Source organism: Chelmon rostratus, chromosome 18, assembly GCF_017976325.1.
Source record: "Chelmon rostratus isolate fCheRos1 chromosome 18, fCheRos1.pri, whole genome shotgun sequence".
Classification (NCBI taxonomy): Eukaryota; Metazoa; Chordata; class Actinopteri; order Chaetodontiformes; family Chaetodontidae; genus Chelmon; species Chelmon rostratus.
In genome coordinates, this window is record NC_055675.1 from 525,378 (window position 1) to 551,751 (window position 26,374).

Here is a 26,374-nt window from a genome sequence, read left to right on the forward strand (position 1 = left end):
TGTTCTCATGCGGTTCTTATTATCATGATTGTGTTTATGATGATGATGATTATCATTATTATCCTGGTAATGACAGAATGAATGTTTTTCAAATGACCAAACACAACATTGTTTTCTTCCTTTATACAGACATAGTTCCCCAGCTTAGACTTAATGTCTCTGAAGGATTACTTGTTTTGCAGTTGTTCAACAATGAAAGGCAAATTTGTAACAATTTGTGCGGTTATTAAATTTAAACCCTCCCATTACTGTGTGCAGGGGAGAAACAGCAGCACACTCTGACAGTGTCTGCTCCAGTAGCAGGTTGGAGAGCAGGAAGCAGATCACAGTGTGAGCCTGACAGTTGTGCTGATATTTGTGCTGCTGTGATACATAGAGTTGGCGATTTGCAGGTCGAATTGGATGCAGGTGTTGATTAACATATAATTTTGTTGATCAGGCAGATGGGTTGGCTCTCATGATGGGTCTGGTGAATGCGGAAAAAAAAATCTAATTGTGTGTGTACGTGCTGAACGCAATGTTAATTCAGATATTGACATGAACTATGATGTAAATTCGTCCTTGATTAGCTACTAATAACAAACACTAGTTCTTATGAACAACTTCCACTTGTTGCCCCCGATGAACTCCTTTGTGGTTTTGGCAGTGTGTTTTGGGTCATTATCTTGCACCTCCACTGTGTTTCACAGATGAGCTTGTATGTTTAGGATCATGAGCAGATCCTTTCTTTCTCCAAACTTTAGCCTTTCCACCACTTTGGTAAAGGTTAATCTTCACTACCTTTATCTAAGTCTCATTAGTCCATAAAACTTTGTCCCAGAATTTTTGAGGCTCGGCTCTGCACTTTTTGGCACATTCCAGCCTGGCCTTCCTATTCTTCTTGCTATAATGAGTGGTTTGCATCTTCTGGTGTAGCCTCTGTCTTCTGCGAACAGTAGATTGTGATACCTTCACTCCTGCCCTCTGGAGGTTGTTGCTGATGTCAGTAACAGTTGTTTTAGAGTCTTTCTTTACAGCTCTCACAATGTTTCTGTCGTTAACTGCTGCTGTATTCGTTGGTCTACCTGTTCGACATCTGTTACTTAGTACACCAGTGTTTTCTTTCTTCTTCAGGACATTTCAAATGGTTGTACTGGCTATGGCCAATGCTTATGCAATGGCTCTGACTGATTTTCCATCTTCTCTCAGCTTTACAATTTCTTGTTTTTCACCCATAGACAGCTCTCTGGTTTTCATAAATAATAATAAATAAATGCACAGGCAAGACCCAAATCTGAAACTGAGTGTAGACAGTCAGAGTAATCGATTGTTTGAATAATCAACGGGCAAGAAAACACACCTGTCAGTCACATGTTCCAATACTTTTGCTCACATGAAAAATGGGTGGGGTCACACAAAAGGTGCTATCTTCTAAGTTGTGTATCAGATCCAGATGTAAACACTGTGAAATAACGGCTGAAATTTTGATCTCTTGTCTCATATTCATCTTTTGATGTCAAACCCAAATGTGTTCAGTCTGCAGCAAAAATAAAGGAATTGGCCTTGCTGTACTTTTGGACGGGAGTGTATACACACCACATAACATTTAGTATTTTAAAACATCAGTCATACAGTTTGGAGTCTTTTCTGTATATAACAGGTACATAATAATTCTCTTCACCTCAGCTCTCTGGTGGCTCCTACATTTCAAGAACTTAGTTTAAAGTCATAGAAGTTGGTATTGAAGATTGATCTGTATTTGAAAGTTGTTCATCACTTGTAAGTTGCACATTACTTGAAAGTAGTTCCTGTTCTTATTTTGCATGCCCTACTTTTTTGAGCTGCTGGAACTGCAAATTTCTCCTTGGAGATAAATAAAGTATCTATCTATCTATCTATCTATCTATCTATCTATCTGTCTGTCTGTCTGTCTGTCTATCTGTCTATCTATCCATTTTATCATACTCAAGTGAAGTGTGACACATCACTCCAAAGAACACATTTCTACTGCTCCAGAGTCCAGTCGAGAAAAGTTTTACACCAGTGATTCCAAATCATATTAATAGCACTTGTAGTTGACCAGGGCAGATCTAGAGGGGCAGAAATTTCACAGACTGACTTGTGGCAAAGGTGGCAGCCTATGACAGTGCCACATCTAAAGTCACTGAACTCTTTATGTCAAAGGGGATTTCATGGTTATGTGCTGGGTTTTGTGAACCTGTTGCACCGAGTGAGTGCTTTATATAGAAAAGACAGAATGGACATAAAAACAGATAAAAAATAATTTGTAAACTAGACAATTCCGGCGCTGCCGAAATTTTGACAGTGGCACGAGGGTGCTGCTGGTGTTATCTATACCACTGTTTCTCAAGCCTGGTCCTGGAGTACCACTGCCCTGCATGTTTTGTATCCCTGCTCCAGCACACCTGATTCAAATGAATGGCTCGTTATCAGGCCTCAGCAGAGCCCAGTAACGAGCTGAGACCTTAAAATCTATTCTGAATGTTGACTAATATCTTTCTCCACTTGGTTCTTCGAGCTGCAGAGTTGTGAACAAGCTGAAGTCTGCAAATAGAATTTGCCAAAGAACCAGCAAAAGTTGCACATTTTTAATATTCTAATGTATTTGTTGTAATAATTCTAATGAATATTTTTGTTTGTATGTGTGAGGTTGCACTATGGATTGGGTGTGAATATTTGAACTGTCACTGTTTTCAAGAGTGTTTCATAAACAACACATTTAATTCACCAATGTCTAAATGTGTCATTATTAAGTGAATGATGATCAGTAAAGAGCAAATACAACCCCGATTCCAAACATACTTGTTTGATACAAAAAAAACAAAAACAAAACAAAAGTATGAACAGTGTTGACTTACTGAGCAGGGGGCTTGGAGGAGATTCAGGGATTTAAGGAACAAGTTGGCATTTTAACAAAATTAGTGTGGGTGATGCTTTGAGCATGTTTTTTTTAATTCTTGATAACAAGGACAGCAGGTCTTCAAGCATGTTGCCAAGCATGTCCTGTTATATGACTAATCATTTACACTGCCATTTAATCACTGTACAACCATCATGATTTGTCATGAGCTATAAAGATTAGGAACAAACTTACAGCTGGAAGATAAAACAACATTGGTTGAAGCCAGTCGGGGTGTTTTTCCTGTTTCCCTTACTTTCGTTTTGTTTCATGATACACAGTAATATCTGAAAAATGTTTGATGATTTAATGCAGGTTGTCAACACCTCACTTTCGATTACTTCAGTAACAAATGTGAACGTTTCTTAACGATGCCTCAATTCCACGTCCTCTTTGCAGTTTGCACTCACAGAACTGGACACTCACAGCAAGTTTAGTCATAATTAAATGGTATTTTTTGTTCCCTGACACAGACACACAAACTTCCTTCCTTTGCGGTGACGAATACTTGGTCTCCCATGTTTTAACACCTGTATGTTGTTGGATCAATCAATAGATGAAATTTTAAATTGACTGTTGTTTGGCAAAATCATTTTAACTCTTTAAAACTCTTTAACTTTATCCTCTTTTACCAGAATTGCAAACTGCATTTTGCGGTCTTCCTCACATGAATTTCGTTCAGTTGTCCTGGAGAGGGCTCTGTTGTCATCACATGAACTTTGGTCTCATGATAACACAGCTTTTTCATGAGCTTTCAATGTAACGATCCATTTATAAGCTCTGTAAATAGTTAGCAAGTGGACCTAGAGTGTAGAACTGCTGTTCAAAGGTTAACTTTGACACTAAGACTGTTCACTTCTATTTTTATATTGCTTAATTCATGTAGACCATTACTGGTGTTCTGATCAGATCTGATGTGGTTTTGTGTTCTCAGATGGACACACAGAGCTCATTCTTTACAGATGTTTTATCAGTCCCAGAGCCAGTTTCATCAGATATTTGACATCTGTATCTAAACTTATAACACACACATATATATGGACAAATATTCAGGTGACTGTCAATTATCTACTGCACACCTACTGTATATCTACCTCATCCCCCACTCTGACTGACAGGTTTTTGACAGGTTAACGTACAGTCTTAAGTTCACATTTTGTCCCAGATGTCTTTAATGTTGCTTTCATAAGTGAATGTAACAAAATTCACTCTTTCAAGTCTGAAGTCAAAGAAGTTTGAAAACACTATCTGAAGAAATGTTGCTTTATGAAGAATATCTCAGCTATGTGGACAGAAATGTAGCAAAAGATAAAAACAAAACTCAGAATAAACAGATTTTTAGAAGAACATACAAAGGTTTAGTACATCTTAATACAGCTCAGGTGAGGAAGCCTCCCCACTGATGTCGCAAGACCAGATGTGCTGCAATGCTGAGTGAAAATGCTGAAGACCAGATGAGACCAAAGGCTTCTGTCTTTAGGCCCAACAGCACAGACAGGAAGCTGTGCTGATGGAGAAGCTGAAGAAGAATCAAGGTCCTGGTCACCCTGTTCTTATAATAGTCAGTCTGTGCCTCTCAAGTCATTTTTACATTTGAGACCATTGTGTTGAAAAAAAACATTCAAGTCATAAAAATAAACATAATGATGATTAAGTACTCTTGTCATCAAAAACTAATTTCAGACACAAAATGTGTTTACCCTATTAAACCCTCACCTGTTTTTTTTATTAATTTGCAAGGCAGTGTCACTAGACATGATGTAGAACAATGTTTATGAAAAATGTTTCGGCAAATCAAACCTCTTGCCTGTGTCTGTAGTCTGTGTATATGTGAGTGGAGAGTGTCAGTGTTCCAGGGAAATAAAACCATGACAGCATATTTTGAGACAGTAAAGACAAAAACTACTGACTATGTAAAACAGAAAGCAAATCTATTTTTAATTAGTTTTTCTCACTTTGTTTTTTTTTTATTTCCATTTGTGAAAAGAATGCTTTCTGTTTTGCTACTGTTCCCATCATGCTTTGGGTGGTGTAAACAGGAAGTATACTGTTGCCAAATAAATCCAGGTGTAAACACGGACGTACAGACAACAAGATGATGGATTACTGTTGATACAGAAGAAAAGTTTCATTTAATGATTATGAGGAAAGCTCTAATGATATGGGCAGCCTCTATTTAATATGAATCCTGAGAGGTTTATGGGTGTTCATCCTTAATGGCAATGACAGAGATACTTTATGAATAGTTTGTGTAAGTTGGGTATGCTCTGTCTTGATTGAGTTATGACTCTGAGAAGAAGGGGTGCAATTATTTGGTTCAAAGGGTTAATAACCTGCCAGTGGTTGTTAAACTATATACTATAAACTATTATTATTATTATTATTGTTATTATTATTATTATTCAATGTGGCTTATTTCTGTAACTCAAATGTTATCTGCAATGCAAAAGTCTTACATGTAGAAATGTGTATGCGGTTCCTTTATTCTTCCACCAGCCTGGTGGCCACAGAGGTAAGGGTATATTAACACACAATGTCAGTACTGTCTGGAGGATGGAGGGATGTAGTCTGTGGTATGAGCAGTCGTTCCAGCTCACACTCTGTCCAGTGCAGTGGAGTCAGCCTCTGGTCCAGCAGGACTTAACTCACACAGGTAGAAGAGTGTTTCTTCACTTGCCTCTGCCTCTGTCAGAGGCTCCAGGCGTATCAGGGAGCTGCGAACTGGCTGTTTCAGTTCCAGGCTGGTGTCCAGCAACTCTGAGTGCAGCTCAGCCTCCCCAGAAGCACTGGAGCTGGAACAGGGCTGGAGGTGGGTATTAGAGGAGCTGGTGCTGCTGGTGCCCTGATCTATCTCTGGAGGAGGGGTGCAGCCATCGAGGAAGGCCAGCAGGGGGCAGGAAGTGTACTGGATCAACTGCTTATCTGAACACATAACACAGAGGAGTCCGGTAAAAAAACAAAAAAAATCTGCCCAGGCTGTGTATAATTTAACACAGAAAATAAGCCCAATAATCACCATCTCCCTAAATGTAATCACTGTCTTTGACTGTGAAAACTATTCATTTGTTGGATGGAGAACAGCTACAAACACTATCCACCACTATTATCAAAACACTGTATGAGGAATATGTTCTAGAAGACAGCTGTTAAACCCTCCAGTTGAGATAAATGAGAGTAGAATCCTGACGGTTGAATCACGTCTAACATTTGCAGACTTAACATTAGCACAGACGAAGGGACGCCTCTCACTTTGACTTTTTTCTTTTTATATTCCCACTTTGGGTGACTAGAGTTTAAGATAAATAAATGAACTACAACTACAACTTGTCAAAATGCTTAAATTTATATGGATCAGCTCCTTGCTTAGTGACTAAGTAATTGTCTCTCCATCACATTGATGTTATTTCGGATTTGCAACAAATATAATTGCACATTAAAAATTGTCCACATATCTCAACAGGATTTAACCAAGTATGTCACTGCAGGTGGCATAAAGGCCTCCGTGCAGTCCAGGTAAACTGAGGTATTAGTGTGAGTGTTCTCACCTGTGTTGTCTTCATCTGTCCTGCCTCTATTTAGCTGTGCATTGTTCTCTTTGAAGGACACACTATCCTGAAAAGACATGGAGATGAAATCACTATACAAAATTAGCTTCAACCCAAAAAAGAATAACAGCCTGGTTTTCAAAAAAAATATGGCCAGTAGCATAGATGGATTAAATGATGAATGGTTTACACTTTTTCAACTCTGTTACAGACAAACAGTGTTTGCAGAGCCATACTGCATATGGCCATGGAAGAGTTACTGGTCACTGTAATCATTCTATCTGTCTATATTGGCTGGAGAGAGATCCCTGGATTCAAATGTAACAGATGGAGGAATCCACAGTTGTTCTGTGCAACAATGAATTCTAAAATTCAGCACCTCGAGCGCGTGCTTATACCTGGCAGCTTTGTCACATCTCACATAACTTTTCCTTGTGATATACTAAAATCCATGTGACATAATTTACAAATAGCATGACTTTGACTGGCATTGTTCTTCATTCAGTACAGTAAACCTCTATTTGGTGAGATACACAGTTCAAGTCTTTTTGGCAGATACTCTCTCTCTCTCATGCTCATCCCTTTTGTTTTATTGGCAGGTGCTGTTTGAGTGAATGACTTCTCGTCACTAGATGTTACAGAGAAAGTTGTGCATACTGCCACTATCAAATACACCTGTCAATGTTACAGCAAACTTTTCGCTTTTTTTTAAGAAGGGTAAAGAATACAAGAGAATCCCACAAGAAACAGGACGGTTGACAGGTTATCCCTGCTTCACACACTTTGGGTGAAGCAGCCTGTGTCTGAAGGAGCTGCTCAGTGCCATCACAGTGTCCTGCATGGGGTGACACCTATTGATATTAACCCTTCATGTTTTACACTACCAGCAGTGTGAAAACAGTCATATTGTCAACAGTATGTTTGCATTCTTCTCCACAGTGCTGAAATAAAACTGATTAGATATGTATTAAGTTTCAGGAAGTACTGATCAGGTGAATGCATTCAGGTTAAGTGTGTATATGATATTATTTTACCTCAAGGGCATCAAAATCGATACCAAACTGTCTTCCATAAAGCATGGCCTGGAAGTCCTCCAGACTGCAGTCAATACTGTCCAGATAATCCATCAGCTCCACCCTGACAAGACAGACAAACACACACACATGCAGTCCATCAATGACCAATCACCCGATGGCAGACCTGACCAGAGGACATTGTTATACTGGCTAATCAGATACATTGGTTTCTTTCTCTGTTTTCCTTTGAACATTCCACAAGAAAAACAGGTTCATTTGGAACAGATGACAGTATCCCGATTGGGTATGAAAGGGGCATCCTCGAGAAAGTCATTCACAAGCAAGGATGGGGCAAGGTTCAGCACTTTGTGAAACACACAATTGTACAACCCTGTTTCCAACGAAGTTGGGACGCTGCGTAAAAGTCACTCTGAAGTAAAGAGAGGCAGGGGTTCACCACTCTGACAGACTGTGCCGAAAACCAATACTACATGGCAGTGATCTTAGGGCTATTAGCGCACATTTCAAAAGCCAGCATCCACAATAGTATGGGGGGGGGCATTAGTGCAGATGGCATGGGTAACCTGCACATCTGTGAAGGCATCATATACAGCTTTTAGAGCAACATATGCTGCCAAATAGATGTCTTTTTCAGGGAAGGCCTTGCTTATTTCAGCAAGACAAAGCTAAACCACAGACTGCACGTATAACAACAGCATGGCTTCATGGTAAAACAGTCTGGATACTAAATTGTCCAGGCTGCAGTCCCAACTTCTCACCCTTTGAAAATGTTTGCCGCATTATGAAACATAAAATATGAAAAAGGGCACCTCGAACTGTTGAGCAGCTGAAATTGCACATCAAGCAAAAAAGGAAAAGCATATTTTCCCCATTCATGACAACTGTACAAGGGGTGACATTTTCTATAATAACGTTTCATTTGAATATGTGACATTCCCATAAGACCAGCTATTATTAGCCCTGTCAATCAGCAGCCTCTGGATCAATAATAAAGATAGAAGGAATGAAGAACACAGATTTTGTTAATAATATTTATTTATTCTAAACTCAAAATTTCTAAGGGACGCTTCACCTGCAACTTTTTTTTAATTTGGCATGGTGAGTATTTTAATCTGACCCATGAGGAGCCCTATGAAGTATGTCCACAATCATCTTTGGATACTATCTGGAAACCAACAGCAAATAAACAAATGTGCACATTTGGAAAAATCAGTTAGTAGCCTATTCGCCGAAATTCGTTCTTTGGTAATGGTAAAGACAGTCCTTCATCAAAGGTTGTATGACGTAGATATGTTGGTTTTTTTGGGTGCTTCTCCATGCATCTCCCATAGGCTTTAAGAGAATGGGCAGCAAAGCCTTGGACCCAGCAAAGCATTAGAATGCTGATAATCGGATGTTGTGGCCCTACTTTCTATAGTTTCATTGAACCAAACATGCTAACCAATGTAACATTATTCAACTGTTAAAAACAAGTTGGGAAGAAAGCAATGTTAATCTATAATCCAATAAAAACTACCACAGTTACCAGCCAGCAGTGACTAGTATTTGCATTTTAAGGATAATGAAACTTACATTAGCTGAAGTTTCTGCCTACTTTAAGTTGTAATGTAATGTCATTCAACCTGGATATCCTACCATGAGTGTTTGTAGAGTTTCCACAACATAACAGAGTAGCCATTTGAATTTTTATATGACCCAAACATAATTTAGACTCACAGCAATGTTGTCCGTTTCGCGAACATAACCTAGTAGTGAGCCTGTGTGAATTGTAGCCTCAGATTCCTGTTCTTAGCTGACAGGAGTGGCACGCGGTGTGGTCTTCTGCCGCTGTAGCCCATTTGCCTCAAGGTTTGACGTGTTGTGCGTTCAGAGATGCTCTTCTGCATACCTCGGTTGTAACGAGTGGTTATTTGAGTTACTGTTGCCTTTCTATCAGCTCGAACCAGTCTGGCCAATCTCCTCTGACCTCTGCCATCAACAAGGCATTTTCACCCACAGAACTGCCGCTCACTAGATATTTCCTCTTTTTCAGACCATTCTCTGTAAACCCTGGAGATGGTTGTGCGTGAAAATCCCAGTAGATCAGCAGTTTCTGAAATACTCAGACCAGCCCGTCTGGCACCAACAACCTTTCTTCCCCATTCTGATGCTCGGTTTGAACTGCAGCAGATCGTTTTAACCATGTCTACATGCCTAAATGCATTGAGTTGCTGCCATGTGATTGGCTGATTAGAAATTTGTGTAAATGAGTAGTTGGACAGGTGTATCTAATTAAGTGGCCGGTGAGTGGAAATGCCCAATCAGAAACATAGTGTCTGATTGGTCGACAAGTCATAAACACAACCTCCAGACTAGTCAACAGACTCAACCCAACAAAGGACAACAATGAAAACCTGACAAAAATGTCTGCACACCGTAGCTCCCTTCAGTGCAATTTAATAGTACATTCACACTGATGTTTTGTGTTCCTGCTCTTCAGACTTCCTGAAATGTTGTCATGCTAACAACAACTGTTTTGTTGTTTGATTTGTCATCTGGATTTCTTTTAGTCTCAAAAAGGAACTGCAGTTCAAGGCTGGATTACAAAGCTTCTGAAAGGGATCTAGTTGCACTGGAGCACTCATGGGAATGGCACAATGGTTAGAGTTATTTGGACCAGCAAAACCAGAAACCCACCCAATCCAACTAAGATCCTTTATTTTGTTTTTTTCATCAATTTGTTACCCATGTATAGTTTAGTAGCTTCACTGGAGATGGAGAAAAAGTTTAAAACTCGTCCAGTGCATGTGTATATAATAACACCATGCCAAAGGTTCAGTTTCAACTCAATTTAGGAAAATGGTAGAGCTAGAACATATGGCAAAATATTGTGATATTATATGACAATTTTATCATAAGTTGATACTGCAAGCATCAGAAACACATCAGAACAATGATTTTTACTAACCAGCTGTTTAAATATGCATTTCAAATAAAATGAATCATAATTAAGATTTGCACTTACTTGCCCAGCAGGTTGATGTTCTGTGATATTGCTCCATTCTCATTTAGTATGGAGTCCATCATCTTTACAGGGTCCTCCAGACTCAGGGCTGAGGGTTTATTTAGCTGGAGGGCACTGCTGGTTGGTCCACTGTTGTTTAAAGTTTTGCTCCTCTGGCTGTCATCTACTGCCGCTGCTGCTGACACACCAGCCTCTGTCTGTTTCATTTCAGCGGTGCAGGTGGTGCTCACCTCCGTCTCAGCTGGCAGCACACAGCTGTCCAGTTCCACTTCCACGATTTCCACATCACTGAGAGACAACATTTTAATACAGCATGTCATTAAGAAAGACACTGGTGCCAGTTTAATATACTGGCAGCAGTATGTATCAACTTATTCAAAGTTTTGTTATAAAGGAGAATTCCCCTTACAACCGTTCTCTACAAAACTTGATTCTTTTTCCCACTTTCTGATATTAATGCTAAAAATTGTAGACAATTTCACAGTTTTAATTGAGATTGCACATGAATTGAAATTGCACATGGTGGGTATGGATAAAGTAAGTACTGCATTTACACTATTACACAGTAATAAATATGTGTCACAGTAGAATACTAGTATATATGCATAGGTTGAGTACTTAAAGAGAGTAACATTGCACAAATGTGTGTATTATCAATCACACATCAGTGCAAAAACAGTCTGAATATGGACCCAGTGCTACATTAAGCAATGCTGGAATTGAACACTCTGACAGCTAATGGAATGAAGGCTCTGTGGTAGCGTTCCTTCCTATAGAGTGAATGCAGCAGCCTGTTGCTGAAGGAGCTGCTGAGGGCCCCCACTGTGGCATACAGGGGGTGGGAGGTTTTGTCAATGATAGATGTCAGCTTGACTAACATCCTCTCACCTACATCCTCAATGGACTCCAGAGGGCAGTCCAGGACAGAACTAGCTCACCTGACCAGTCTGTTCAGTCTCTTTCTGTCCCTCTGAGAGCTTCCACAGCCCCAGCAGACCACTGCGTAGAAGACTGCAGAAGTGCTGAAGTCTGATGTGTGTAATGTGAAGAGAAAAGGAGAGAGCGAAATATCCTGTGGTGCCCCAGTGGTGCAAACTACCACATATGACACACAGTCACAAAGCCTCACATACTGAGGTCTGTTGGTGAGGTAGCTGATGGTCCATGCAGCCAGGTGACAGTCTACTCTGGCTCTTTCCTGCTCCCCCTCAGCAGCGATGGCTGAATTATGTTGAAAGCACTGGAGAAGTCAAAAAACATAACCCTCATGGTGCTCCCAGTGCTCTACAGGTGGGAAAGCGAGCGATGGAGCAGGTAGACGACTGCATCTTCCACACCAATGCCTGGTCAATATGCGAACTGCAGGGGGTCCAGCTTGCTGCTCCTCAGGTGACGGAGGAGGTTTAGTATAATCCTTTCCAGGGTCTTCATCAGGTAGGAAGTTAAGGCTACCAGCCTGAAGTGGTTGGGCTCCCTGGGATGCACAGTCTTTGGCACTGGAACCACACAGAAAGTTTTCCACAAGGCTGGAACTCTCTCCAGATTTAGGTTCATGTTGAATATCTGCAGAACGACCCTGCAAAACTGAACTGCACAGTCCCTGAGCAGTCTGGAGCTGATACCATCAGGGCCAGTAGCTTATGGAGAGACGGGGGGGGGGGGGGTGTGGCTCCTGTTGGAAAACGGGTAATCCGTGTTCCTACCGCAGGCAAATTAGATCACAGTTTACACATGCAGCTGATCTCCAGCATCCAAGTGTGATCAGTGAACACAAACAGTCTGTAACTCGTCCAGTGAGTTAAAAGACTGTTACCTAGGCTACTTCAAGCACAAATGTTTGATTAGGAACAACACACCACCTACAGCAAAGAGGATGTTGCAGTGGAAAGGCAAGGCAGAGCGGGGTGCATTGATTCTTACATTCTTGGTGACATCATGATCATGTTCCTGTGGGTCTTGTTCATTGGAAAACCAGAATTTGTTTCAAACCAAATCTTGCACTTGGTTGAGAATCACAAGGTCTGACAGGATGTTAGTTCCTTTTCAGGCTTTGGTCTTTGCATGAGGGTATCGCTTTGTTCAGGCTTTCAGCTTTACATGCTGAGCATTGCTCATCCATGTGGTGAGTCCCAACATGAAGTGAAGTATTGAATGCTTGATTTTTACTTGTAATGGGGTATTTTAACAGTGTGGTATTAGTACGTTTTCTAATGTGGATACTTCCTCTACCATGGCCCCTCTTTGTCTATCAAGGTAAACAAACATCAAATAATTCCATCAATTATGAAATTATGTTTTTTAACACTGTAGGTAGCAAACCCCAAGCCTAACTGCAATTGCTCTGAAATATGGGGACTGATAACACCAAATACGATAGAACAGCTACCCTGACCAAACCAGATCACTGGATGGCCACCTGCAGGTCTCCCACAGGAAGGGGCTTCCCCATGTTATCTACTACCGCTTGTGGTGCCGGACCTTCACAGTCACCACGAGCTGTGCATCATTGAGGCCTGTGAGTATGCCTTCCACCTAAAAAAGGATGAAGTCTGCATTAACCCATACCACAACCCCTACCACTACCAGAGGGTGGAGACCCCAGTGCTGCCTCCTGTTCTTGTGCCAAGACACTCAGATATCCTGCCAGAGCTGCCACCTCTGGATGACTATACTCATACAAACTTTCCTGTGGGAAGACTGTGGCTCAGGTCGTCCACTTATCAGAAGGTTAGTGGTTCGATCCCTGGCCTCGGCAGTCTACATGGGGCAAGATGGGCAAGATACTGAACCCCAAGTTGCTCCCAATGTGTGTGAACGTGTTAATGCTCGTAATGAGCAGGTTTTAGCTACCATATGTGAATGGGTGAATGCAGGCTCGTGTCGCAAAGCTTTGAGCGGTCGGCAGACTAGAAAAGCGCTATATAAAGTCCAGTCCATTTACAGTCCATAACTGCACCAACTGAGCCTAAATCTGCAGTGTATCTGTATGGTCTAACAGACGCATACGTCTGTATGTATGCGTTTCAACTCACCAGCATTTAATCTATGAAATAAACAAAAACACTCACATGGTGCCAGCGCGATTCGGCTGCTTGTGGTTGTTCATGGTATGGCTCAGTACAACTGCCTGCCCTGCCTTAAAAAACCTTGCAAAGCAGACACATTTGTCTTGCAGCTGCTACCTGTTTACCTTTATGTCTAACGTGGTGGTTGTGAAAGCAGTAGAACAGCGTGAATGCTCTGAAGAGTCAAAGGTAAATAGTCTTACCCTTGCTCATAGGCTCTGGGTGACTCCTCTGTGACCTCAGCCGTCATGTCAGTATCAGTCTGAGTCAGATCACAGATGACAACCTCATCTGATATCTCTGAGCCCTTCACACCATTTAGACTGTTGACAGATGACTAAACACAACACACACAGTCAGAATCAGATCTATTCCCATAAAACAGATGACACATTCAACATTATCAACAATGGCATTTACAAAAAAGTTGGGATGTGGTGTAAATTGTAATAAGAAACAGAATGTGCAAAACACCAGTTAGTGTCATTTTAATAGCTTGTTTTATTATCATCTTAAGATTAAACATCCAGAATGCTCTATCATGCTGTCAATGACATTGAAAAATCGGAAGTGACCAATATTTTCCAAGGATCAAACAATAAGAGGTGCCAAACGTTTAACGCCCCTAAATAGATGTATTTGTAATATATTAATATTAGATTCAATGTGCAATTGAATAATAGCACAACCGAATGCATGTATGTGTGTGTGTGTGTGTGTGTGTATACATAAATATGCATTAAAACTAAATCACCATGATGTGAATGCAAAAACACTTTAGTATGCTCAGAAAACTAATATTTAGCATATTTTCTACTATATTTAGCATTTTGTGTTAGTGTTCACAGTAAGTAGTACTTCTGATGGTTATTATTAGGTGCTTCTGTTTACTGACCTGGTCCATACACACTTTCTCATCATAGATCTGATGAATGTATTTGGGCTTCTTTCCATTGCTGTTCATAAGAACTGGCCTGTGAAAAAGATGGTGACATCAACATTTAAAGTTCATACAGACGACAGTTTACATTATGAGAGTGCTGTAAAGTCAAAATGCTTGCTGGTTACAGCTTTAACAATGAAGACGTTATTTCTTTTATCTTATTGTAAATTATGATCAACAATTTAATCAAAAACACAATACACTAATAACTAACAGACGAATAAAGAAAATCATGAGCTGCAGCGTCATTATTTACACAGCAATGTAACTATCATGCAACAAAGTAATTATTGTATGTATATAGTATTGAGTGCATAGTGCATTTCAAAACAAACACTGTGTCAAAGCAACACCTGTCTTTAATGCTGCCTCTGTGAGTGAATCAGCTTTCGCCCCAAGTGTTACTATTACATATTAAAAACGATACACTATATGACTGGTCTTTGCATTTCATGAGGCAGCTTATTTGGTCATGGCTTAGATTGAGTAACTACTTCACCAATGCATCTCTGACAGGTTCACAGAATGTGTGTCATTTAAAGGACCAGTACTCTCACTCCAATCCTACCTGAAGGATGTAACACAGTGTCAACTCACCTTTTGCGCTTTAAATTCAGGATGTGGTTGTTCTGAACCAGTGTGACGATGAAATGTATCAGCTGAAAAAAGAACAGTCTCTGTAATTCAACACAAAATGCAACTGGATTTGGAGTTTGTGGATAACACCTGGTGGCTGTGGTTGCATTTAACATTTCCCTTCCCAAAGTAATCCATTCAGTGTCACAAAAATGTTGACATGGCCACTAAATAAAATGACATGTCTTTTTTCTATTTGTAATTTGCATGGAGTCATGCTTACTGTTGTACCGAAAAGGAAGCACCACTCACATGAGTGGTCGAAAGTGCTCATAATGACTGACGCATGTGCAAAGTAACCTGAACTGATTTTTTTTTCTCCTGGATTGTGAAATGAAGTGTAATAAAATGTCTTTCAGAAATAAGAAAAAAATGCAGCTTATTTCAGTGGAGGTGTTTGCAGGAGACATGAATGTGAATGTACTTCAGGAGAGTGTAAACTGATGGGTCCAGTAAAGTGCTCACCTTTTTGATTAGCTGTTGTTGATGGGCATGTTTCTGTCTCAGATCTGAGATCTCTCTCCACAGAGCTTCATTCTCCCTAAACAACAAAACAGGTTACATTCACAGTCAAGAGAATGAACTGCAGAACCAACGCCATCTCTTCTGAGGTTCTATACCTTCATTATGATTTTCATTCACTGACAATGTTCAGTGCTGATGAAGTTAGTTTCTGACGTGTAATCAGAGGGGTGTTTTCCCACTCTACGATAATGTTAAGGCTACAGTATTGGAGGTGGTGTTCTATTCTATAGCATTACATTGACAGGAGTTTGCATCACTCTGTCCTGTCCTATCATGTAACAAAGCAGGACAAGTTTAGAATAAACAGGTGTGGAGATTTAAAACACATAACAGAGTTTGCTGTGTTCAATAATCTGTGAGTTCTGTCACTCAATACAAATCTTGAACTTTGAGTTTAAGTTCCATCTTGAAAATGTGAGGATTTGCAGCTTTTCCTTTTCATTAGTGCTGATTAATTTATTAGAATTTTGAAGTTTGGACTATTGGTTGGACAAAGCAAGAATTGTGAAGGCATCTCTTTGGGCTCTGGGTAATCAGGACGCGTTTCTCACTATTTTTACAAACCAAATAATATATTAATAAAGAAAATATTCAGATTATTCCATTTAGAAAGTAATCATTAGCTGCAATCCTGTACAAAGTAGTAGTTCAAAATTAACTCCACCTCAACCAACTACAAGAGTAAAATCACACTTTTACAGTAATGCATATAATAATCTGACAATATAATGTACAGTAGCATAACATTCACAGGGGACATTTTTCTGCATTTTTTTTCTGAGTACTTTAATGCTTTAAGTGCAAGTTCCTTTGTAAAATCAGCAAATCTGAAACTTTTCCAGGTTTCACAAGTAGACCTGGATACCATCAGCATAGCAATGATTAGTGACACAGCTAATGTGCCCTAAAGGGGAGCATGTAAAGGGAGAATAAAACAGGTCGTAGAATCGACCTTTGAATGAAGATACATTGACAGGCTTTGATAAAAACAATTCTAATTAGATAAGAAGAGACCAATTCAAGTGCTATACCAGGTATTCCAGAAGTTCTAATAAAATATTATGATCTGTTCTTTCGAAAGCAGCACTTAAATCTAGAAGGTTTCCCCGTGATTGGACACCAAAAACATTTCTTTTGTGAAAGAAGAGCTGTCTCTGCTGTGCCTCCTATGGAAACCAGACTAGAATTTGTCAATAATCTTGGAATGAATAAATAAATAATTCCTCTTGGAAAAGCAAAAGATAACTGCAGAAAACTTTTTCCAAGACTTTAGAAATAAAGGGCAACTTTGAGGTTGCTATATAGTTCTGAAGTTTTTTTTCAGAAGCAGTTGATTAGAGGACATCTTAAAATGAATTGTAACACAACTAGAGGTAAAGGATTTATTGAAAATAATGGAGGGCCAATGGTGCTTAGTACATCCTTGCAGAATTTAGATGACACAATGGCAAAAGTAGGAGAGAGTGGGACAGAGATACGGGGAATACAGTGTCAACTACTCCTGAAACAGGAGCAAAACTGCAGAGTACGGCTGGAAAGGACAACATGACTCAAGGAAGAAACTGGATGCTCTGACTGTACCAATTTCATCAACAGACAAGGACAGAAGTTTTGGACAGTTATTGACAGAGGGTGAAGAAATGGTGGAAGGCATAATTGTTTAAAAGGTGATCATAGTTTTAAAAAGAAACATTGGGTTATTTTTATTGGCTCTTTAATCAACCAACTCCTTCACATAGTAGAGTGAACATGAAACCTGCATTCACCCTGTCTACATTGCCTTTTTATACAGTGGATATTGTGATTTTGATTAATTGATTTTAGAGGTGGATCTGGCTATGAGGTACTGAAATATCAGCCAGCTTCACAAATCACCAACCTGAGCAGGCCGTGGACCAGAGAAGAAAAGGTATTTGAGAGACAGTGTGCTAAAAGGTTTGACTGATGTGATGAAAAGATGGCATCAAAAACAATGCATTTATGATCTGGGATGATGTCAACTCATTTTAAGGAGTCTAATGATATGCCCATGGCCATTGCCCAAGTGAAGAGACTCATACTAAAGGACTTGACAGACCGATATCAAGGGGAGCAAAAAGAGTTTCTGCTAAAAAGCACAGTGTTGGTCCCCCGGTTTAGGAGCTTTCCCCAGCTAAGTAAAAAAGGGAGAAAGTTGTAGATAGATATTTGAACGGTTTGAACCTTTGTGGGGGTTTTTTTTGAAGGAATAATTGAACATAATTTTTGGCTAGTTTCAACAGCCCTAGCAGGTATTGTTTTTGGCCATAACAGACACAGGGTTTGTGATGTGAATAACAAACACGTTGTAAGAAAAGCTGGGTTGGTTACTAACAGAAACCTGGGAGCATTTTCACATCATTTTTACACACTATTGCTAGTCCACCACATCATCTTAACCTAGGAGAGTAAAAAACTAGAACTACTGGACTTTGTTCTTCATTTTGATTTCCCATACATTTTCTGGGGGTGACCTGTCCCCTGCTTTACACTTACCTCTTCAGTGTTGCTAGCCTGGCATCAATGTTCTCCTGCTTGGTGTGAACACTCTGAACACTCGCCAAGATCTTGGTCAGGTCTTCCTGTCGAATCTTATTGTCCTCTGGCCGAGTATTAGAAACCTGAAAGATAAATTACAGTCAAATCTTGTTTTTACAGTTTTTTTCATACTGGAAGCATCAAGGACAGCAAAACTGTGACATAAGGATTTGCACAAGACATTAGGCAGTAAATGAGAAAAGGAACAGATAGAAGACTCAAAGGTCTTGATGCAGAGAATGTATAGGAAGAAACTCAAAATGTAACCACAATCACAATCTTATAATCTCCATAAATACAAACACCCACCATCTGATTCACAGCATTTGAAGTACCAGACCAGTGGGGTGGGAAAATGCCCATGTCTCTGTATTTCCAGTAAAGCTTTGATAGGACTGTTCCCCTGCTTCCAGTTTTTGTGATAAACAAGGCTTAACAAGTCTGTACATAGATCTGTCCTGGGTGTAAATAGACAAAACAGACATGGATCGTGGTCTGACTCTGGCTTCAGTGTCAAAACAAGTGTTGTCCAAAATTTCACAGTGAGTTGTCCAAAGACCTGCTGAGCAGTTTGTTAGACGATGCATTTTTGTAACAAAGTAATACACACCAAGGCTTGTAATGAGGTGCTAAACACTGGAAGCAGACTTGACAGACTTTCACAGACTCTGGCTCCATATGCATTTCTCCTTTATCAAATAATTAAAGCACTCAGGCCTTCACGATCAACAATCATAGTAGGACCCAGAAAAAAAAGAAAGAAGAATGCATGAATTCAGATAATCAGATAATTAAATCTATATAAAATTAATGTATTTTTAATATTAATTTTAAAATTTAAAATCTGTGTGTGTGGTATGACACATCATGGTTCTTGTCACTTTGACATTATTTGATTGGCTATTGCACCTGTCATTGTTTGTTTAAAATTTAGATTTTCTAAAGGCCTCTTGATTTTGTGCCTCACCCTAGTGTTGTAACATTATTATCTCATCATGTTCTCATCCTAATGGTGGAACATGATTAACTAGTCACCATAAGATTTATTATCAGGGTGTGGCCTATATATCAAACCAGCGCCTCAGTCCTACTATGACTGTTGATCTTGAAGAGGAAGAAAAAAACTACACTTTTTTCCTACTTTCAGGGATGTTTTTGGCAAGTGGATGGCACTTTCATCCTGCATTCAGCAACTTCTGATCGCAGTAAATATGATGATACATACATATGATTTGAATGGTTTTTGAGTCATCCATTAAAGGTTTGTTACCTTGAGGTTAGCTACCTATGCTTGAGTCACAAGGTCTTTGGCAACATATTCATAACAGAAATTCTGCTGACTGAAAAGAGAGACAACGGGGAGATGACTCCACCTTCCTCTTGATATTCTCCAGCAGGTCGTCCTGTCCATGTTTGAAGTAGGGGTGCTGAAACTCCACTGGACCATCCCTCTCCTGTTTCACAATGCCTGTGTCAATGTGCATCACTTTACGGAATCCATCTGAACACATGAAAAAAAAAAAACATGCATGCATGTGCACACACATGCGCAATCTCATTAAAAAATAGCAAGAAACACTCCCTCTTAAATGTGTCCATATAAGTGCACATGCAAGAAACACACAGAAACAGAAATATGCAGACTCCTTTAAGAGCACCCAGGGTACCTGGGTTGTCACATGTTCATAAACATCCCAATGTAGAGCTATCTTTATATTGCTATAGTAGTAAAGACTGGGTTCACAATCTACACACGTGATAAAGATCTCACATGGTGATGTACAATTGGCCATTTATTTGCTATTTGGTATCTCTGGAAGTTTGAGTTATGGAAGTAAATAACACAAACAATTTTCAGTATAATTCAAAATAACATCACAAAATACATTCTCCAAAATGGCAGATCAAAAAGCCTCTGACATAGCGTCAACAACAACTGCAGGTCTTTTGTATTGGATTGAATAGCATGGAGCAGTGTATAATCTCTTCAAAGCACTGCCAATCTTTGACCAGCAGTGTTAAATACCCTGACTGAAACTAATAAAATCAGTCATTTTTAGTCAGGTATTCATACGTGATTGGTGTACCAGTGTACTACTGAGAAAACTGAGGAATAATTCAATATAGCTGTTCACTGACTTTCTGTGGAAGCAGAATTGGCCGACCTGATGGGCAAGCAAGACAGCATGTCTGCTGAGAGAAAACTGAAAACTGATGACTGGTTGTGTGCCTCTGCTAACCAGTCATCAGTTGAGGTCACAGTGACCTTGACCACTAAAATCAAAAAAGTTCATCCTGGAGTCTGAGTGAATGTCTGTGCCAACGTTCAAGAAACTCCCTCAAGGTGTTAATGAAACATTACATTCATGGGAGAGAGGGAGACAGAGGGAGAGAGAGATGCCCAATAACACAATAACAAGAATATATATAAAATGACACTAGAAATATGCCAAACAAAATTCTCAGTAAACCTATTCTGTAAAGTCGTATTATCATAGGACTTCTCTAGTGACTTAATGAAATTATATGATGTGTATTAAAATGTTATTCTATTTGGTTTATTAAATGTGGGAAACTTTTCCTGAAATATAAGTCCTCTTCCTTTTTGGCCACTCCAAGCAACTGTACCATATTGCAAGAATAGTAATCAAAATCCAAACCGTGCGTGACCACAGCCTCTGACATGATTACACACCTTCAGATCTGGCTATCATAAGTTCAACTGAAACTCCCAAATCTCACTTTCTCTCTGCTGTTGATTTTCACATATTAGCCATAATAGCAGACATCATTGAAGGTGAGCATTCCAGCAGATCTTTGCCAGACTATAATGTTACTTAAAAGGTACCATTAACCCAGACTGGCTTCATATAAAAACAGCAGAGAAACAAACTTATTTGCGATTTTAGCAGTTTCAAGTGAACTTTTGGAAGCCATTGCTGTATGCCAGATGTGCAGTCATGTCAGAGTCTTCTGAGTTGGACCTTGGATCAACAGAAGAAAAATTTAAAACCTGAAAAGACACACCATGGGATAAACCCTGGTGCGAGATGCAATCATTAGTTAATTAATCCAACAGAAAAAAAGAGAGACAAAAGAACTGTCAATCATTTTGATAACCGATTCATTGTGGTAGTCCTTTCCAATTAAAAATACCAAACATTTACTCGCATCAGCTTCTAAAATGTCAGGATATGATGTTCTTTGTCCTACATGTCCTACAACTGAATAGTTTTTGAAATTATCTCTTGATCCTTTGGACAGTTTGCTGAATGAAACAAGCCATCTGACCACATCACATTGATCTGTGGTACATTACAACAGGCATTTTTCTCTATTTTCTGATATTCTATAGACAAACCAAATAATTGCTTCATTGAGAAAATTGTGCAGACTGATAGTGAAAATAACTGATAGTTCCAGCCTTACTTGGTGCTGACCCTGCTTTTTGGCTGGGTGGAGAGGTGGGTCAGTCTCTGGTGAGTTATCTGCTTGTCACCTTGGCAGTGAAACTAATTGTGATATATGTATATGCTAACTGATTTATGTGTCACTATATACCGGTTATCTGGGTTATCTCATTGTGGCTGCAGATTAACCAAATGAAGCCAGAACCAGCCCTCTCCAGCAGCCACCTGTGAGTCACTCTAAAACAACTATGAAGCACTGACTAATGGCACAACGCCGGTGCTCTGATAGGTAACGCTACAAATGGAGTGGGGTGGTGAATACTGTCTTACACATATTGAGCTGCCTGATAAAACTGGCCATGTTGTTGTGCTTGAAGAACTTAGGGAGGATCTCCTTGGCAAAGCGCTGCTCGTCCAACACTAGGAAGCTGTTGCCTTCCTGGAAACAACAAACATCAGTCAACAGTCAGAACAGCTGATCAGACGGCTAACGGACCTATTTTAGTGTGTGATCCAATCTGCACACACGCATCTACAGAGTGACTATCTGTACAAAACTCAAAGATGACCTGATGCTGGAATGACACAGAGATAGGATTTGGCTTAACGTTAGCTAACTAGTGGGACGGAAAATACTGATTAGCTAACAGTTGATATTTAACTTCAGCTACTGGTTGCTGATCACGCTCTGTGCTTAATACGAATAGGAAGCAATACATGCACGACGGCTGAACCCTAACAATCAATTGTTATTTGCATTATGTGGCGATATGCTACACTTGCTGCGTTAACTTAAGGCGAATGTTGTCTGCTTTGCGTTAGCTTTCACAACTGTATGCTAACCGTAATGTTTAACAGTTTTACGTTACCTGACTCCAGCAAATAAATTCATTTGTGTCTGCATCCTCAACCAGCGTCCACAGCTTGGTGAGGAAAGCAGGGACGTTCGAATTGTGCTTCATGTCGCAAATTCAAGGACAAATGCACTTTGACTGTAAAACGCAGTGTTTGCTCTGTTTTGTAACGTTAGCCTGTTAGAAATGCTTCTTCTTCTTCTTCTTCTTCTTCTTCTTCTTCTTCTTCGAGGTTTTACGGCAGCTGGCATACATGATGTTGCATTACTGCCACCCTCAGGTTTTATTCTCCATCTTTATTCATTTTCAGGAGAGATACTATAGCATCCCCTTACAGTCGTCTCTCCAGTCGACGAAATATCAATTTCATACCTTGGACGTTCCCCCGACATTCTAAAATACACCATATTTTCCGTAACTGCGTCATAATTTCTTTCCTGTCATCTGTAAATTCCCTGCATGATGTAAGAATATACTCAACTGTCTCAGCCTCATGACACTGATTGCAACCACCCATTGGATGTTTTTCTATGATGGAAAGTGTACTGCTAAGGAGTCTGTGCCCAGTTCTCAGCCTGCTTAATATATCTTGCTCTTTCCTCTTATTTCCTCTACTTCTTACCATACCTACTCTGTTTTGGACTGAATGTAAAAGTCTCCCTTTTATTGCATTGTCAAAACTTTAGAGTTACCTAAAATTAAACAAACGAGTGATAATAATAGTTGATAAATGACTAAAAGCAGATTAACAAAAAAGTTAATCTGACACTGTAAAATTTATTCCAGCAACATTGTTGTTTGCATTAGGACGTCCCTGTATCACCTCCTGTGAACACACAAGTGGTCAGAGGTGGGACAAAGTCAGGGGCAGTTTTCACAGAGGACATTTTCACATGTGAGAGTAGAAGAAGAACACGTCTAAATAATGTGATGAATGATGGCTGAATTCCACTTAGCTGCTTGGTGAAGTTCAGGTCAAGCAGAGGTTGAAATAGGTTTACATAACGGAGCCAATGACTGCAAGTCAGCAACTGAAAATGGGATTTGACCTTTGATCATCTACTGCTGTCCTGATGGACACAACACATGAAGAATTGAACTGTTGTCCGTTTCAGTGTATTTGAATGTCCACTTATTGGCCATTTTGCTGCCTTCATGTTATATATATATATATGGGAAACGCTGTTGTAACATGTGTCACCAAAACTTTGACAAGCTTTGCACGTGGCTCACACTGACAGCTGTATCTGGATAACAGCTAACTGAACTGAAAACACTGTGGAGTTTCTAACCATTGAATTCTGTAAGAAGTGAAGGAATAAAATGTCACAACAACAGCACGAGGCACCAGCTAAATGGAAATTTACTCAATGTTAAAACATACTTGCTGAAGTAGTTGCTCCAGCTTTGACATCAATATACTGATGTAAGTTTTTCCCATGTGACTTCAGAGCATAAGGCTCTTTAAGCAGTATGAAATGAGTGGCATGTAGATTAAAAAGACATCATCTTTGAGGACAGAGGATATAGAGGTTTTGTTTTTTATTTATTTGTCAGACTTATTTTTTGTTTTTTTAATTTTGGGGCCTATCCCAGAGGTGGGACAGGATAACAAATATAGACATATAATCATTCACGCTTCCATTTCCACACCTGGTGAATTTAGAGACAACCAATTAACCCAACCTGCATGTTTTCTGTGACTGTGGGAGGAAACCCACGCAGACAGGTAAGGAAAAACTCAACCACAAGCTGGAAAGATTGTGAGGTGACAGTGCTAACCACTGCACCACGGTGCTGCTCCATCTGAATTCATTTTTTTCTAATAGTATGTCAAAGAAGGGAACATGTAGGGTTGGGAATGAAAAGGCAGGTGCAGAGACGGGCAACATCCCGGATTAGCGGGGGGAGTTGCTGCTTTGCTGCTCATCTCTATAGGGGAAAGTAGTAGAGGGCAGTGTCTCTGACCCATTTTACGGTGCGCTGAAACCAGCTGCTGTTCTCAGCTTTGGTCTCAGGCTGGACGACCGTCTCTCCAGTGTTGTCTTCTGATCCAGGGGGCAGGGGTTGTGATGTTGACCCTGTGGTTCATGCTCTCTGGTCCTGCGGTCTGATTCCTGGATAACACCTCACTGACTTCACTTGTTTCTTCATCTGGCATGTCGATGCAGAAGTCAGCACAGGATCTCCTTGGGACGCTGTTAGTTAAGAAGGGATGCTGCAGAACCTCCAGGGTCAGGGTCCAGATGCAGCATCTTTTTAATGAGATCCACCAACATGCGTTGACCACTCTCGTCTCCATTTGTCCTCACCATCAGGCCCCCGAGGTAATCGAGCGACTTGATCTTGATAACCCTTGTGTCGTTAGGGCAGATCCATGTGTCGTGTTCAAACTCCTCCGCTGTCTTCAGTCTCCAACGTTGCTGGTCATTGTCTTGTCTTCGGAAAAAATTCTCGGTGTCCCGACCACGGTCGAGCACATGATCTGGTGGCTGTCCCTGAGCTTCTTGGATAAAGCTCAGCATATCGTAATCCGTGTCCCCGGGGTAGAGGTGGTGCCCTATGGCCAGTTCAACAACTGTCAAGCCCAGAGACCACATATCTATGGCCTCAGTATAAGGAGAGTACAGCATGAGTTCTGGTGCCCTGTACAAGGGGGTACCACCGGGATGCTCATCAGTCACAGGACAAGCCAGGCCAAAGTCAATCAGCTTGACTTTCAATGTCTGCTCAGAGTTCACAACCATAATATTTTCTGGTTTGAGATCTGCGTGTACAATTCCCAGGGAACTGAGGTGGGAAAGGGCTGTGGCCATCTGATGAGTTACAGCACGCAACCCTTTAAACGGGATGAAAGCTCTTCTCTTCATGTAAGAATCAATGCTTTCATCCAATAGCTCAAAACTTAGGCAAATATTTTCCCTGTCAAAGAAAAAGCCATTCCATTTCACAATGTTGCAAATGTCTGGATCCAGACCCCACAGCTTCTTCAGAATGGCAATTTCCTCCCTTGCTTGTAAAAACATTTCGGGGTGGTTCTTGTTGACCTTGATGGCTACTGCCTTGTTCGTTTCAATGTGGCGGCATTTCGTTACATGTCCAAAGCTGCCCTCCCCAAGGAAAGACTCCACCCAGTAGCGGTTTCCGAGCAAGCTCCCCTCCTGTATCCAGAGGTCTTCTGTTGTAGAACCAGCCATTTGACTTGATGCTTTATTCATTGCCAAGGTAAAGGAAATATAACTGTTATAATATATATATATATGTATATATATATTTATATAGAAATATAACTAACCGATATCCAAATGCAAAAGATAGTTTGTTTGCACTTGTTCTTGTTGAGGTCAGGTTGAAGGTGTGATATGCACTGAAAGATCCTATATAGGCACTCATAATGAACTTCTAAGCAATAGCAAGTATTCATGTAAGCTCACAGCAAAAATGATGACATCACGGAACTGGGTTCCATTATCAGTCATCACGGATTTACGTATGTACGTAGATCAGTGTACGTACACTGATCTGCGTACCTGTGTATGTAGATTGTGTATATTGTAAATATAATAATGAACGTAAATCCACTGTGTACTCGTATGCAACTTTATTAGCAGCACTTTTGAGGCTTCATTGCCTCATCAGAGAGCCGGTCGCCGCACATGACGCAGAGCGGGCTCGGTGTGCGGGAATCACCGGTCGACACAAACCCATATTTCAAGTAGGACTGCTGTTGTCTGTTAAAAGCTTTCTTTTTCATGGAAGTCGTAGGCTCTTCTTCTGTCTCTTCACTGGGCCTTTCTCCTTCGCAAAGAAACTTTCCAAAGGCGTCGGTTTTTTACTCATTTTGCTCACGTGTGGGTTGAATTTGAGCGCTCAAGTGACCGAGATGTACCCGAGAGATTC

The 26,374-nt window shown here is 40.3% G+C and overlaps 1 protein-coding gene across 2 annotated transcripts; it reads right to left on the bottom strand.

The window, feature by feature from the left end:
- Window positions 1–4,146: 4,146 nt before the first annotated feature.
- On the bottom strand, window positions 4,147–22,670 carry hsf2 (heat shock transcription factor 2). 2 transcript variants are annotated; one of them, XM_041958462.1, is made up of 12 exons: window positions 22,490–22,670; window positions 21,951–22,059; window positions 19,584–19,711; window positions 18,169–18,293; window positions 15,595–15,670; window positions 15,091–15,152; window positions 14,446–14,524; window positions 13,754–13,887; window positions 10,486–10,773; window positions 7,479–7,581; window positions 6,445–6,511; window positions 4,147–5,821 (listed from the first exon to the last, which is right to left on the bottom strand). In XM_041958462.1, exons 1-12 carry the CDS (start codon window positions 22,580–22,582, stop codon window positions 5,493–5,495), a joined length of 1,593 nt encoding a protein of 530 aa, XP_041814396.1. In that variant the 5' UTR covers window positions 22,583–22,670; the 3' UTR covers window positions 4,147–5,492. The 2 variants fall into 2 exon arrangements, with proteins under 2 accessions (XP_041814396.1, XP_041814397.1); XM_041958463.1 differs by lacking the exons at window positions 19,584–19,711; window positions 21,951–22,059; window positions 22,490–22,670 and adding an exon at window positions 18,520–19,562.
- Between the last annotated feature and the right edge of the window lie 3,704 nt (window positions 22,671–26,374).

Excerpts from the sequence above, each read along its gene's own strand:
- hsf2 (XM_041958462.1), bottom strand. The coding sequence starts at position 22,582 with ATGAAGCACAATTCGAACGTCCCTGCTTTCCTCACCAAGCTGTGGACG. Across the intron at positions 19,712-21,950 it reads TATCAGGCAGCTCAATATGT|ATGGATTCCGTAAAGTGATG; the intron begins GTAAGACAGTAT and ends TCATGTGTTCAG. Across the intron at positions 15,671-18,168 it reads AGGCTAGCAACACTGAAGAG|GGAGAATGAAGCTCTGTGGA; the intron begins GTAAGTGTAAAG and ends TTTGTTGTTTAG.